Genomic DNA, 15059 nt, shown 5'->3' with positions numbered 1-15059 from the left:
GGTTATATATGTTGTTGAGAGTTGCGCAGTCAGTGTCATAGTCACCTGTTAATGTGAGAAGGATCCGAGTGTCGTCAGCGTAGTTGGTGTAAGAGATGCCCATGGCGTCAAGGATAAGGAAGAGGGGGCGGGTAAAGATGTTATATAGGGTGGGGGAAAGGCAGGAGCCTTGGAGCACACCACATAGCATGATGGTGGGTGATGCAGTGGCTAGGTCAGAGGAGACCTGCATGGTCCTGCCTTGGAGGAACGAGGTGATCCATGTGGTGGCTTCTTGGGAGACGTTGGCTGTGGAGGTGAGGTGATGGCAAAGGATGTCGTGATCTACAAGATCGAAAGCTGCAGAGAGATCGAGGAGGAGGAGCAGGACAGGTTTGCCTTGGTCCCTTGCGTCATCCATTTGGGTTTTGAGGTTGAGTAGGGCGGTCTCTGTCCCGTGCCTAGGCCGAAAGCCAGATTGTCTCAGTCCGAGGAGGTTGTGCTCTTCGAGGAAGTGCTGGACCTGCAGGTAGGTTGCCTTGTCTAGAATCTTGAGGAGGAATGGGACTGTGGTGATGGGGCGGTAGTTATTAGGGGAGGTGGGGTCAAGTGTAGGTTTTTTATGAGGTCGGACCCAAGCTTCCTTGAGGCATGAGGGGACTTTCCCTGTGGTGAAGGAGGCATTGACGAAGGCTGCTAGCGGTTTACATACTTTTTATTACTGCTACCTTTCATCCTTTAGTGCAGCGCCCCAAAGCATAGTTCCACAAAAATATCTAGCCATCAAATATACCTTTTCGACCTACTCTTTGGCTTCCAACATCTCTACACTAGAGATCTCGCTGAAACTACCATTACATGTATTGCTAGGCTCCTTACTCCCTTCTTCTCAGACTATGGTCTGCTGAAGGGCCATCCTGCCTACAGCGCTGCAACGGCATCAAAAATTAAGGAGGTGCTACACAAATACAAGATGAAATGGCTGGCTATACATTTTCTCCAATTTTAGAAATGGGGTGGGGGGGTGTGTGTGTGTGTGTCTCCACACACATTGTAGCATGGCAGACCTAGAACCAATGCAAATTCAGGGACTTGCAGCAAGAGCTGTCCTCATGGAATCAAAAAACTTCTACCAACACATTCATTGGTTCAGCTGGGTATATAACGCATCTGGATAGACTTCAATGAAAGCTGTAAGCAGGGAAGGCTTAAATAATTCATAAAGTTCACATTGAAAGCAGGGAGAGTGCTTTACAATTATAGCTAATAAAGCCTGCCAAGTTGCCTAACTTTAGCTCAGAAGGTTCAGCAGATTAAACCAGGGTGGCAAAGATATGCCAACAGCATTCATCCTGGTTGCACCACGCATCCCCACTCGCCATACTTGAAATATGGGATAAGAAAGAGGTAGTGCGAGTTGATCATTTACAATAGGGTTGTACCGCATTTTTACAATCTGCACACAAGGGAAGACCTGTAATCAGCGAGTATGGCGGTGAGCCTGTGGGAAAGAGGGGTGTTTACTTTAGTGTACTGGCAAACCTAGTTTCCTGTTTTAGCTCTACTGCTTTGGGATTTATCACTGTGCTGCCCCCTTCCGATTTTTTCCCGAGAAACATCTTTCACCTTCCCTATAAATGTAACGTACAGCTCTGACTACCACTCCTGTCTCCTCTTCTCCTCTCCCACGACCAAACAAACACCCTGTGAAAAGAAAGCCTTCCTGTGTTTCCCTGTCCATCCGGGCTGGAGCTCTGCGATTCTTCTCCCGCATTTCCAGCATGTATGGAAACCTTGCTGCAAAGAACTCCCTTCCCAGAGAGTTTGCCAAAAATGTGAGAGACCTTCTACTGTGAACAAACAAAGCCAAAATAACCTCTTCTATGGGATGGTGTCAAGTAAGAATCTGGTACAGTTATTTAGTGCAATGTTCAGCACCCTGCAGTAACTGGAATTGGTCCATTTAGGACCGAAAGAATATCAGCTGCATTCTAGGAAGTTATTACTCTAACTCACACCGGCCATGGGGTGGGAGAACCTTGGATCAATGCCACTTGGGTAGAAACTTCTGTGGTTTCCAGGAACGTTTACATGCGGCGATTTGAAACTAACTGCAGAAAAACCCAAACCCTAGCGGTCTCCTTGAGCGCTTACTTAGTTTCTGATGAGTGAAGGACAGCACCCATGTTATTGCAGCTCTCCTGGAGGGGCCTATGACTGCAGACAAAGAGAGGCCCAAGGTGGCTCAAAGAAAACACTGGACGATGATAATAGGACCTTGCAGCTGGCAGAGGCTTAGGGGCAGTGCATGGAAAGAAGCCCAGTATTGCTGGCGGTACAGCAGCAGCGAGAGAAGATGAGCACACGGTTTCTATTTGGGCAGTGCAGATGGGGTCATTAGCACCCTACGGGTGCCATTGCCAAGCCGCATTGAGTATATCGCAGGCAGATGCATTGGGCGCATGCGAGTGGGGGCAGTTGATAGTAGGTTCGTATCAAGCTCGACAGGGCAGGAATGCTTGATAGGCTCCAAGATTCACCAGCCTCAGTGCCCCAAGCCGATGGACTGCAGATCGTTTCCAACATGCACCCACATAAACATTCTCTGGTGTCAGTGGGGGAACAGACTTCATGTTCAGTTTCAGGCCAGATCTATTGTACCAATGTACTGCATGGGCTGAGAGTGCGTAAAACACTCTTCCAAGGAAACACACACTAACCGTGCGGAAGTAGTTTTTCAAGAAGTTAAACTACAGGAGTGGCACAGCACCGACTTTAACATCCCCTTTTTAGGCACAATAGTGTTTTGCTTTGCAGAATATAGCGCCAACTCTAATCTTTCTATGTACTGATGAGATCTGCCCACCCATTGGGAAACGCGCTTAGAAACTAGTCTCTGGTATTAAGCGCATTATAAATTCTAATCATAATGATGTTCAGGTGTATCTCGGCTCAGTGGGTGAGGAGACATGTGCTGATGATCAGATGGAAGCAGCAATGTTGAACCATCTTGGAACAGAACAGTTAATAGGGGTGGGGGGGGAGTGGGAAACTCTCTACCAGCACAAACACAGCCCATTGACTTGTTCTTGGGTGGATGGTCCCTGGGAGAGTTTCAACCAAGTCTTTAACTCACTGTTCTTTTCACATAGAAGACATTTCCCCACATATCAGTCTTTGTCCTGCCCAGGGGCAGTCCAGCACTGAAATGCTAGGCAATTCTCCTCTGAACAAGAGTACCACAGCAACCCCATACACGTGTTTCGACCTTGTTGGGCATCATCAGTGAGGTGAAGCTATGTCTCTCTAAGAGCAGTGAGCAAGGGGTCCACGTCTGGAGTCCCCTGGTAACTTAGTGTGAGACCCAAAGTTACTTGATGTGCAAACCAGGGTGGGATCTAGGAAACTCTACCAGCACGAACACAGCCCATTGACTTTTTCTTGGGTGGATGGCCCCTGGGAGAGTCTCCCAAGTCTTTAGCTCATATTTTTTGCAGTGACCCAGCTCTGCAATGCGGTCAGTACGAACGAGGCAAACAATTTACCAGTCACATTGAGGAGGGGAAGCAATCTGTAATTCGCTGGGAGGCCTCGGTCTCCCTTTTTGTATACAGGTAATAATAAAGCTTGTTGCCAGGATGCAGGGATTTCTATACCTCTACACTTTATCAAATAAAATTATTAAGCATGTTGACCATGGGTGCAGTGTCTGCCTTTAACACTGCGTTCGAAAAGCCATTAGGTCCTGGTGCCCTTGAACTTTGACTTAATAACTGTGGAATATATACCATATATAGTGGCCAACTCACATCTGTCGCATTGGTTAATGTCTCTATATGACTATGAAGATGTTTGAACCACCTTTTCTCACTGAATGGGTTGACAGTGCGTTTCCTTTTATCCCCCTTGGCAGTCGGAAACATCTGCCATATGGAACTAGGCTCTTTACATCGTAGCGCAGCAAACATTTGTTGCCACCACGTTTTGTTAATCGACAGCCTCCATCTTTTTAACCATGATCTATCTCCCCACTTTATTTTCCTGGTCATAAATTCCACTTCCCTCCACCCCATTCGACATCCCCCCTCCCCCATCTGACTTTCCTAATCTTTCTTCTTCACTTTGTGTCACGGAGTTCAATGTCAAAAACATTCAAATGCTTCAAGTTAAAAGTGGTTGGGAGCCTCATCGCTGTGATCCCAGATTTGAATGCCAGCGGTTTGAGGATCCCCTCCATCTCGTACACATTAAGTCACGCAAATTTGATAACTCCAGCACTTAATTGTGACCCTGGCATGCTTAGCGTTGGCACCATGATGGCATGATGACTATAATCAGTGTCCCTCACCCCAAGAGACTCTTCTAACTCAGCAAAGTTGTTACTTCCAAAGAAGTAGTCCAAAGTGGGTGCCTTCGTTCCCAGGCCGGTTCCGGATTGTGTCCTGTAGTTCTCCCATTAAACATGATCACTTCCCAAATTGCTTGAAATATTTCATCCACTACCCACCGTTGCGATTCCCGCACTTCTTCACCATGACACCATCTCAATTCACGTTCCTATAGTTAGCACAGGTATCAGGGTTCCTAAAACAAGCATTAAGGTCACCTCCTAGTAAAGTACATTTATGGCCCTGGAGACATCCAGGCTAAGCAAATAGAGTCAATACAATCTTGTATACTGTCAAGATATATTTCTTCAAGGGGGAAGTACACATTAATCAACAGCATAACCACAGGCGTCACTTCACCTTTGCCAAGTACCTCAAAGGCCAAAACATTTCTGCTAGCAGATAATCTCACGCTGTGTGCACACCATTTTTGTTTTATACCAACAATTAGCCCACTGAAGGGACGCCCTCACGTACCCTTATCAGCCAATTCTTGGAACAAATTATACTCGTCCATGTATATCAAGGAGGTGAGCCAAGTCTCTTGCAAAAAGATGTCATATTCAAGTAAAATAGAAAGAGCCTTAGTCAAAAAGTACTTATGGCCCCTGGTTGTCCAACTCACAAGCTTCCAAGTTCACTTCATTCAGGCAGTTGTTTCAGCAAAAACCTTTTAAACAATTCCCACCCAATTCACTTTTAGGCAAGTTCTCAGGCAGATTTGGTAGCCCAGATTTAGCTGAGGCCGGTCTAGTACCATTTCCGGGCTGCCTGGTTTGGTTGGGAACAGTTTTGATTGGCCAACATGTAAAGGATGACATCACATAGCGCATGCTAAGGATGGAAGCCTGGTGGGCACGTATGAGCGATGAAACAATATGGACCCTAGCAAAGTTGCCCCCATTTATTTTCACGGGCTTCACAAAGCCAAAATCGCTCGTAAACTGCACTCTTAATGCCAAAACCTTTTTTCATAGGGACAGTAGATCCAATATATTTGTGAATTTTTCCGTAAATGTCAGTGGGCCCCGTCTGAATGTGAAGATGAGTAGAACCAATTCCGGTATCCATTTTCCAACAACTCCTGGTTAGGAGCTGGAACTGTAGACACCGCCATAGAGACAACCTGCATGGGTTCGACCTCATCTTAACGTTGAGGAACTTGTACATTGCTCACCACTTCTGGTATCGCTAGAGCATAGTGACCAACTAACCAACTGGTTAAGGTGCTGGCAGACCTACCCAAATGCTTCTGCCGCCTGGTGACTTTTTTTCCTAAGCTTCTGGGGTTTTGGGGATACTTCATTAATGGCTCAGATATGTGTAGGACTGGTACTAGGGACTTTTACTAAGGGTCAATCCCAACCCCGTTTCCTCGCATGTTTTGCCAGGTGCCTCGTCTACCTAGTCATTAAAATGCAAAGGTCTGCATTTGATGGTTCGATCACCTGACATCCTGTGAAGCATTTGCTTCAATCTGGCTCTTGCGAATGGTACTCTGGGCACCAGACGCGGCAGACACCAGCTTAATCATACCCGAACATGTAGCATCTGATCCTTGACGCTCTAAAATCGATAGATGCAATAGTCCTACAATGCTTTTGAACCTCTTCAAGTATAATCCTGCAGAGTTTGAGCAGGATTTTGACAGCAAAATGTTCCTGTGGGCATCTTGGTTGTATCTGCCACACCCTGCTGGTGGTGGTCCTGTTTTGCCGGCTCTCCTGCCCAGATACATCCCCCAAGCTGAGATCAGAGTATAGACAAGGGGAAGCTGATAAACGTTGCCCTTGCCCCTGCCTAGGAATGGGGTCAGGGTGTACCGAAGGCAAAATTTCCTCACTGACAGAACACGATGTCTATTCTTCCAACAATGGGCAATTTGTCGAAACTTGCCATGGCCGTTCCCTGAAGAGTATAACAAAGTGCCAATAGATAATTGTTATCAATGTCCCCAAAGTCAGAGTTTGTTCTGCTTGCATTTCCCCCAGTCGGTGGGACCCCTATCCTTTTCTATGGTAGCTGTATCAGTACCCTCATGTTCAGGTAGATAGAAGGCAGTTATTTTGCCAAGTGTTGACACGTTGTTTGTTCACTTGAGGCTGCTTCTTGCGCCAGAGTTTTAGTTTAATTTGCGGTCTGTGCAATCATGAGATGTGACTCCACTACGGGTGCCCATTTTTCCAAAATGGCTTCCCTTTTCTTAAATTGTAATTGCGGGCCTTATCTACTACTTTGCCCGGCATGGTGAGGGAGGGGAGTACGTAGCTCCTTTAAAGCAGTGCTTACCTTTCCTCTAAACCACAGTTCATGCCGCCTCTTCTCGAAGATGTATACTAGTATCAAGTTTCACCGGGTCCACCCCGCAACAAACGCAGGGATCTCTAAAACGCGTATAATGTGGGAACAACAGCTACAACTGCTTTTAATAAGGAGCCACAGTTGCTATAACATGTAAAAATTAATAAAGCCACTTTGCACCACAGTGCTACAATATCAGGGCAGTCTGGATAATGTGCAATGAGAGAGTTCCAACAGTCCACCCTCCGAAAGTATCTCTTCAGACTTGGACGTCAATGCAAAAACAGAAAGTGAAAGAGACAAAGGATAGTAGTTTACCCTAGGTGTAGAGGTTTAAGCAGTCCTATACATGGCAAGCCGAACTCCTCGACGCTCGCGCTCCAAGTCTCCAAACACAGAAACACTTTCTGCCCACACTTCCCGCATGCGCTTCGCGCAAACTTCCAATTAAGTAACAGTTCCTTAAAGGGACAGCTGCAACCAATCCTCACGGTACCAGAAGAAAACGAAAAACGGTCTGCACTCAACTGCGACACAAACACTTTCTCCCCACACTTTGTATTTAGTTAAGAATATTTTCTTTGGAAGTTGTTTCTAACATAAATTACTTCCAAAGTAGGCATTAGAGAGAGCAGAGGCAGTCCTAGGGTAAGATACCTTTACATAAAAACTCTGTTCGATTGAATGACATATACCTTGTTGGGAAAGGGGTAAGAGTAGAATTTATGCCAGGGACAAGGACTGGAGGACATAGTATTCAACAATGAGAGTCGGAGGCTAGTATTTACACAGTTGAATGTTCTGAGGGAAGAATGCCAGAGAGGTGGGTTACTCGGTTAGCTTGGAAAGAAGCAGCATAGGGAGTTTTGGGGGTCTCCTTCCATGGTAGCAGGTGGCATTTGAGCCTCGTGTTTGAAAGGGTTCCACTGAAAAGATGGCTTGAGAGGAGCATTCCTGTGGCGCATGGCAAGTCAGGAAAAGGAGCAAAAGCGTGAAGAGGCACAGAGGGAGCACGGAAGGAATGGTTGTGAAGAGACAAGGATCAGAGAGTTCAAGAAAGCAGTGAGATGCATTCAGCAAGGAAGTGGGGGTCCAGACCATGGATGACTATGATCTAGTATCAGGAATTTAAAGGGAGCAATTATACATTGAGAGCCAACCAGTGTGGAGACAGTAGGTAGACGTGGGGGAGGATCTGGGCAGGTCCAAAAGGAAGGGTGAAGGAGGGAAATGAGAAGCATACCTGAATACCATCATCATCATCGAGGCGATAGTTGAAGCTAAAGAAGAAAAGGAGTTTGCCGATGGAGAGGGTGCATAGGGTGAAGAGGAATGGCCTAGGACTGACACATGAGGAACACCCATCCAAAGTGGTGTCGGGAAGAGGGTGCGGGGAGGGGGGAGAGGTTGGCGTCCCATGAGATGAAGAAGGAATTATCAGAGAGCTAAGAGGACACCAAGTGACGTGTGGTGTCCTTGACACCAAGCAGTGAAACAGTGACGGATGGTTCTACAGTGTCAGAAATAGGTGAGCGGTCTGGAAGGATGAGAATGGGAACAGGTGAAGAGTGGAGGGAAGTGCTAATGGAGATTAGGTATCACAGAGAAGCACAGTCTCTATCAGGTGTCTGGACCAGAACACAGATTGGAGGGGGTCAGAAAGTGGGTATGCAGCTAAAGACAACCCTCTCGAGGATTTTAGAGTGGTTAGGAAGGAGAGAGCGAGAGAGAGGTCTATAGAATGAGGTTAACACTTAAGTTTCTTTAGGAATCGTAGGACTGTGGCTGTTTTACAGCAGGCTGGGTACAAAGCTGTTGAGAGGTTGGTTCAACAAAGCTGAGAGGTGAGCAGACGAAACAAGGGCAAGTTCCTTAATTTGTGGTGCAAAGAGGTCAACTGAAGCACAGGATGGGTTGGCAAAGTAAAGGACTATTAGAAGGTCGGTAGAGAGAATGGGGGGCAGAATGTAGATAGAGAGGAGAGTGTCTGGGAGGAGGGACGTGTGAGGTAGAGGGCGGGAGAGATAGATGGGTGAACGGGGTGTTCTGCATTTTGGTCATTTTAGTGGAGAAGTAGGAGGCATAATCACTGGCTGAGAGAGGCCTCATCTCTGCCACAATCAGCACTGTCTTTAATATGATGGAGCTCCCAATTTGTAACATGGCCCTGGAGCAGAGAGAGAATAAGTCTACCAAGCAAACCCTTCATTTGGAGACACTTTCTGAATGCAGGGGAAAAGAATGAGAACGAGTAAATGGTCCTGTGTTAATAATGACTTCCAGTGTGCTTAATCTCCACTGAGGTATGCAGGTAAAGTAATAATACAGGCAACAAGAACACAAATCATCTGAAGTAATTTTGTCAACTTGAAAAGGCGAAACATCAGGTTGACCCGACTGAGGGCATGATACAGCCAGTGCACAAGCTTCATAATCAAGCTTTCATATCCATCCCAGAGTAACCAATGTAAATGGAAGGTGGTTAGAAAATGCATCAAAATTCCCTGCTTACCTTCTGTAACCGAGCAACCTTATCATAGCATCCATCCAGTTCCTGTCTTAGCGATCTGTTTTCATCTGACAGCATCTCTACCATTTGCTGAGCCCGCGACACAATGGCAAAGGGGTCCCCTTGCATCTGAGAAGAATAGGGAGACGGAAGCTGCTGCTGCTGTTGTTGTTGTTGCTGTTGTTGTTGCTGCTGCTGCTGCTGTTGCTGCTGCTGCTGATGGTGTTGTCTTGTCATTGCAGCGTAAGGGTCCACGTGCTGCTGTTGGCTAAATGACTGAGACAAGCGGTAATGGTCCCCTTGATGGAGCTGGTTAGGCGAAAAGAGTTGCTGGGATCGTGGACCCCCAGGATAAAAGTCTAACTGGTTGGGCGAAGGGAGTTGCTGGTACTGGGAGGATGACACACTGGCTGGTGGAGGGGAGTGAGCCAAAGTCAAAGAGCCCATGGAAGTCAGTGAGGAGGTGGGACTATGGTGGTGCGAAGGCCTCTGCTGGTGGTACTGCATTGGGGCATCCTGGTTTTGCCTGCGAGAAGAGAAAAGCAAATCTCAGATGATAATCTTATGCAGCAGAGTGTATGGGAATAGAAAGATCACTGCAAGGGCTTACCAATGAATAACCGTGGAGATTTCATTTGCTTGCACATTATACAAACTAGACCCTCTTGAACCACGAACAGGTTAAAATTTGCAGAAACAAGAAAACTAAATATAAACCAAAACTTGCTGAAACACGACAACAATTAGTGCAGAAGAGTGCTAAACTCTTCCCCAACGCTAAACTTGGCGGCACCAAAACCAAATGTCCTCAAACAGCACAACAGCAAGTCAGTGATTCCCATCTTGTTCAGTTATAAGCAGTTGCACTCCTAAACCTCAGAACACAAACGAAGACATGACCTTCATCGGGTGTTCCAGGGAAAGTCAAACTCTTTCCTGCTGCACCTCTGGTTGCAGAACAATTATTCACATTTTATTAGCTCTATCCTATGCAACGGAAGGCCTTTAGCACTATGAAAAACATGTGTGTATCATAAGCACTACAGGTCTATTCCGCATAGGGGTAAAAACATTTTTTTAAAACGGCCCCTATTTCCTTTAACACAAATATCGCATCTTTTGGGTAGCAGCTGCTTTGGGTGCCAACAGAACCATTTGGATGAGCAGGGCATAGGGCAGGTCAGTCAGAGAGCGGGAAGGTGGCAAAAGAGAGCTTTTAAGTCCCTCTTAGACCACGTCTTCGCCTTCATCACATCAGATAATTGCCGATAGCATGGAAACGTTGTAATGCAACCTTCCAAGGCAACAATGCACCAAACCGGTGCAGGCCTACCACTGATGTGGAGGGGCTGGTTAGTTCTCATGCTGATACTCTTCCCCTTCAAGCCCTTGCTAACTGTAGTTTACATCTGAAATAGAAAGTCCTCACGGTACAGGTTGTGTACCTCTCATATCTATTTTTATCCAAACCCATTGTATTGGGGGTACAACTACCACAAAGGGAGATAGAAGACCACCTTTATTGTACAGTCTATAATTGGCAGTTTGTTCGGTTATTCGAACTCTGAGGTTGAAGTTTTATAGTAGACAAACATGTATTCATTGCTTGCTGTGGCCTGTATGCTCAACCCTCGCAGGCTAATATGAAAAGGTTCACAAGAGTGTGGGGGCCCCTCTACTGAGAATGAACATGCTTAGCATTTCGGTGCTGCACTGCCCCTGTGGGTGGGACCAGACTGATATGCAAGGATATTTCAGCTAGAATTGCTTAGCATTTCGGTGCTGCACTGCCCCTGTGGGTGGGACCAGACTGATATGCAAGGATATTTCAGCTAGAATTGCCTAGAATTTCGGTGCTGCACTGCCCCTGTGGGTGGGACCAGACTGATATGCAAGGATATTTCAGCTAGAATTGCTTAGCATTTCGGTGCTGCACTGCCCCTGTGGGTGGGACCAGACTGATATGCAAGGATATTTCAGCTAGAATTGCCTAGCATTTCGGTGCTGCACTGCCCCTGTGGGTGGGACCAGACTGATATGCAAGGATATTTCTGCTAGAATTGCCTAGCATTTCGGTGCTGCACTGCCCCTGTGGGTGGGACCAGACTGATATGCAAGGATATTTCTGCTAGAATTGCCTAGCATTTCGGTGCTGCACTACGGTGGGACCAGAATGATATGCAAGGATATTTCTGCTAGAATTGCCTAGCATTTCAGTGCTGCACTACGGTGGGACCAGAATGATATGCAAGGATATTTCTGCTAGAATTGCCTAGCATTTCGGTGCTGCACTACGGTGGGACCAGAATGATATGCAAGGATATTTCTGCTAGAATTGCCTAGCATTTCAGTGCTGCACTACGGTGGGACCAGAATGATATGCAAGGATATTTCTGCTAGAATTGCCTAGCATTTCGGTGCTGCACTACGGTGGGACCAGAATGATATGCAAGGATATTTCTGCTAGAATTGCCTAGCATTTCAGTGCTGCACTGCCCATGTGGGTGGGACCAGATTGATATGCAAATTGATATTTCTCCTCTTTGAAGGGTGCCGTGAGCTAAAACATGGTTGTAGACCCTCCAGAATGAAAGAACTTCCATAGGACAGGTTATTTAGCAATATTATAAACCATTATGATTCTGTTGTTCTACCAGTAGAGCGGAACACACTATTGTGAATATAAAACGGTGTTGTCCTACCAGAGCTCAGCACAGACTGCCCATAGTTTTAGCAAATGAGATGGTAACTAAAGATCATGCTGGAGTACAGCGAGGCCAGTAAACAGAAGATTATTTTAATTCTAAAACCATCTGATGCAAGGAGAGAAAGGTTTCTCTGCCTCTATTTAGAATCCCACCATCATAAACTAATCCTTAAAAGAAGCGGACAGATGTTATGTGACTGTGATAAGGACCCCCTCCTACCCCCCAGAATGATAGGCCACTGATTTTCAAATTTTGCATCAAGAAAAAGGAAATATTAAAGCACAAATGACAATTTTTCAACATTTATACCCAAGTAAAATAGTCATATCTAGCTACTAAACGTACAGCATTCCATCTCTAATGTCCTTTTTGTGCCCAAGAATTAAAACACTAAAATGTAGTTCCTTCATCTTAATGATGAGTGGGACGTGTAGTCCCAGACAGTGATGTTGGAACTGGATATCTTAAAAAGTGAAAATGATTTGCTGATCAGACTAATTACTCTCAGTGACAGATGGCTAAAATACTATGTTTTGCACCTTTTTAGCTGCAATTCAGAAATGTTGTGGCACATTTAAAAATGTCAACTGTGTCTGTATTTTGTTGCAAGTACAAAATTACTCTAAGCTGGAGGGTCTGGTGAACAGCCAGATAAATCATAGGTCATGTTATCGTGCATTTGTATAGCGCACACATAAAAACTAAAAAAGATGTGCTAGTAACGTTTACAGATGCACTCCTCAGTAAATGCACGTAATATCAATATACCCGGTCTATATGAGCGACATGTGCCACTTCAACACTATTAAAAATATTTAGCAATAGTATAAACCATTATGATTCTGTTCTACCAATAGCAGGAAAGGCCCATGTACCGATACAGAGTAAGACATTTCAGTGTCGCCTTCATCCTGAAGCAGGTGGGGAGTAGGGCAGATTTTCAGTCCGTGCATGGCTTTAGAATTCAATGCCTACCCAGATCAGAGTATTCCCGACATACCTTTGGGGTGATGGGTTGGGACCCAAGATACGCAACTAAAGAACATAACATGCCTATGAAGAAATAGGCAATTCAGCAATTTCCACGAGAATAATGAGCAAGGATGCCACACATTGCCTGCCTGTATAGTTTGGGTTCATAGTTAGCACTTCAGCAAAAATATTGACTAAGTGCATAATGAGGGGTGCTATTGTGGAGGCAGAAAAAGTCCTCCGGTGTCCTTAAGCTAGGGCAACTATTAATTTTGGTTGAGGGGTGCAGCTTCAGTGCCACCAGCAAGGTTACATTATTTTGGGGTACAAGTTGCATTGCAGCACCACCATTCCTTTTGGCTACTGGGTGCTACTTTAGGTGCAAACAGATGGCACTAAGGACATACGGGCTGGTGGCACAGAGTGCACAATGAAAGCCTCCGGGACTGGGAAGGCAGGTGGAGCTGGGATAGTACAAGGATCCTACACTCCTCTACGGAGCTCCCATTCAGGTAACGCCCCAGTCTGTCGATAAAAGGAGAGATGGTGTGCATAGCGTTTGGAGTTCCATCAGCAAACCCAAAACTGTTGGCAGTACCCAATGCTAGTTTTGGAGCACCAATGCTACTCCTCACCTTGTGGTGGCATTTTTTCAAGTTTAGGTTAGTTTTGACCAACAAACGCTGTAGACGTACTCAGTGATCTATGCAATCAGGCTAAGCTCTAGGTTTTGTGTGGTTTCGAGGATGCACTCCACACTGGGGTGGAGGGTGGAGAGTGATTAACACAATTTCTAGAGGAAATGAGAATTGTGCCCAAGAAAAAGAACAAGCCAATAGCATGGGCAAAATCATGTTGCGTTTTTTCTAAAAACTCCAAACATGCCAAAGAAGTCCAGGATTCAGAAAGGCTGCCTCTGGAAACTTCATGTCAGAGGTCTTTCCACTAGGATCAAATCACTGGTCTTGGGTAAAGTTCCCCTTCGGCTCTGGCCAAAGGCTTTGCCAAATGAGTCAGATGCCGAGCAGGAATAGGAGCTCAACTTTCACCGCCAGTTCCAGGCGTTGCAAAAGTTAATATACAACCGGCACTGCTGCAGAGTGGGGGAAATGTTCTGCGTTATGGGGCTGCTACCCTTCGAGCCCTACTGCCGCACTTATAAGTGAACCTTTAGAAAATGATCTGCTGTGCCAGAACACAGGGACACAGACAAGAAAGACCCTTTAGACAGACCTGGGCTAACGGCAACACACACAGGGACTTTAAACCTAGGAAAGGTCCCCTAATGGCAAATCAGGAGGCCTCAATTCCAATCTCCGCTTCACCAGTAGACCAAATTGTGTGATCCTTAGCAAATCAATATATATCATCATTCCGTGCTTCAGTTGCTTTATCTGTGAAAAGTGGAGGTGCCTATAGGAAATTGAACTTTTATTTCACACTACACAAAAGCAACACGCTTACAACTTCTAAACAACTTATAGTTCCCCCTCCCACTGTCACCCTGATCCCTCCCTCCCAATCAGTGCGTCTAGGTTAAGAGGTTGAGACCACAGAATGGACCAGGGTTTCCAGAACTTATTTCGCCAGAGAGACCCCACGTCTTACCCGGGGTCTTAGCCAGCTGTGGCACAGGACCCATGATGATGGAAACAACACTGGCTTGTGAGGTCCCCATTTTAAGATGCTAAACTTGAATGCAATGAATGGCAATTTTGCAATCATTAAACGACGCTTCATCTTTAAATAAAAAAAGACTGAGCTATACGGTGAATGCATTCACAAGCGGTTGCACGGGTGGACTTGCACGCAAGCTCATACACACTGGCTCGCATAACATACACGGTGGGGAGGGGGGCGGGGGGATCTTGGGGGTGCGGGAAAGGTCCACACCCGAGACATGGCGAAAGATTGCCTGTCCGCGTCTCCAGGCGGAACAGAGCGCGCGTTACCTCTTGGGCTCGCCCTCAACTTTGCGCCCCATCCTCGCGCTCCTGGGTTACGCACGAGCCTTCGCAGCGGCGTCGTCGTCTGGGGCCCCACTCTGCACCTGCACGGCAGCCTGCAGCCAGCGCACCTGCTGCGTGCACGGCGGCCGGCTGGCTGGCTGGCACGCGGAAGGCGAGGCGGGGACCTGTGCGTCACGCCCGCGAATGTGGCTCATCATCGATGCTGTCACCTCACCCGCCCGCCCGCCTGCAT

General features: G+C 46.5%; 1 protein-coding gene across 4 annotated transcripts in view; it reads right to left on the bottom strand.

The window, feature by feature from the left end:
- AMOT (angiomotin) overlaps positions 1-15059 on the bottom strand; it is a 223220-nt gene that overhangs the window by 105602 nt on the left and 102559 nt on the right. For 3 of the 4 annotated variants that reach the window (XM_069612592.1, XM_069612591.1, XM_069612590.1), the window contains exon 4: positions 9181-9703. In XM_069612592.1, the coding sequence (XP_069468693.1) occupies positions 9181-9703 (523 nt within the window). Of the gene's footprint in view, positions 1-9180; positions 9704-14809; positions 14936-15059 lie in introns of those variants that run through there. The other variant, XM_069612593.1, reaches the window with a different exon arrangement.

This window comes from Ambystoma mexicanum, chromosome 5p (genome assembly GCF_040938575.1).
Source record: "Ambystoma mexicanum isolate Mex_15411 chromosome 5p, UKY_AmexF1_1, whole genome shotgun sequence".
In the NCBI taxonomy this organism is placed as follows: Eukaryota; Metazoa; Chordata; class Amphibia; order Caudata; family Ambystomatidae; genus Ambystoma; species Ambystoma mexicanum.
The sequence above is the reverse complement of the archived record's forward strand: the minus strand, read 5'-3'. Positions and strand labels throughout refer to the sequence as shown.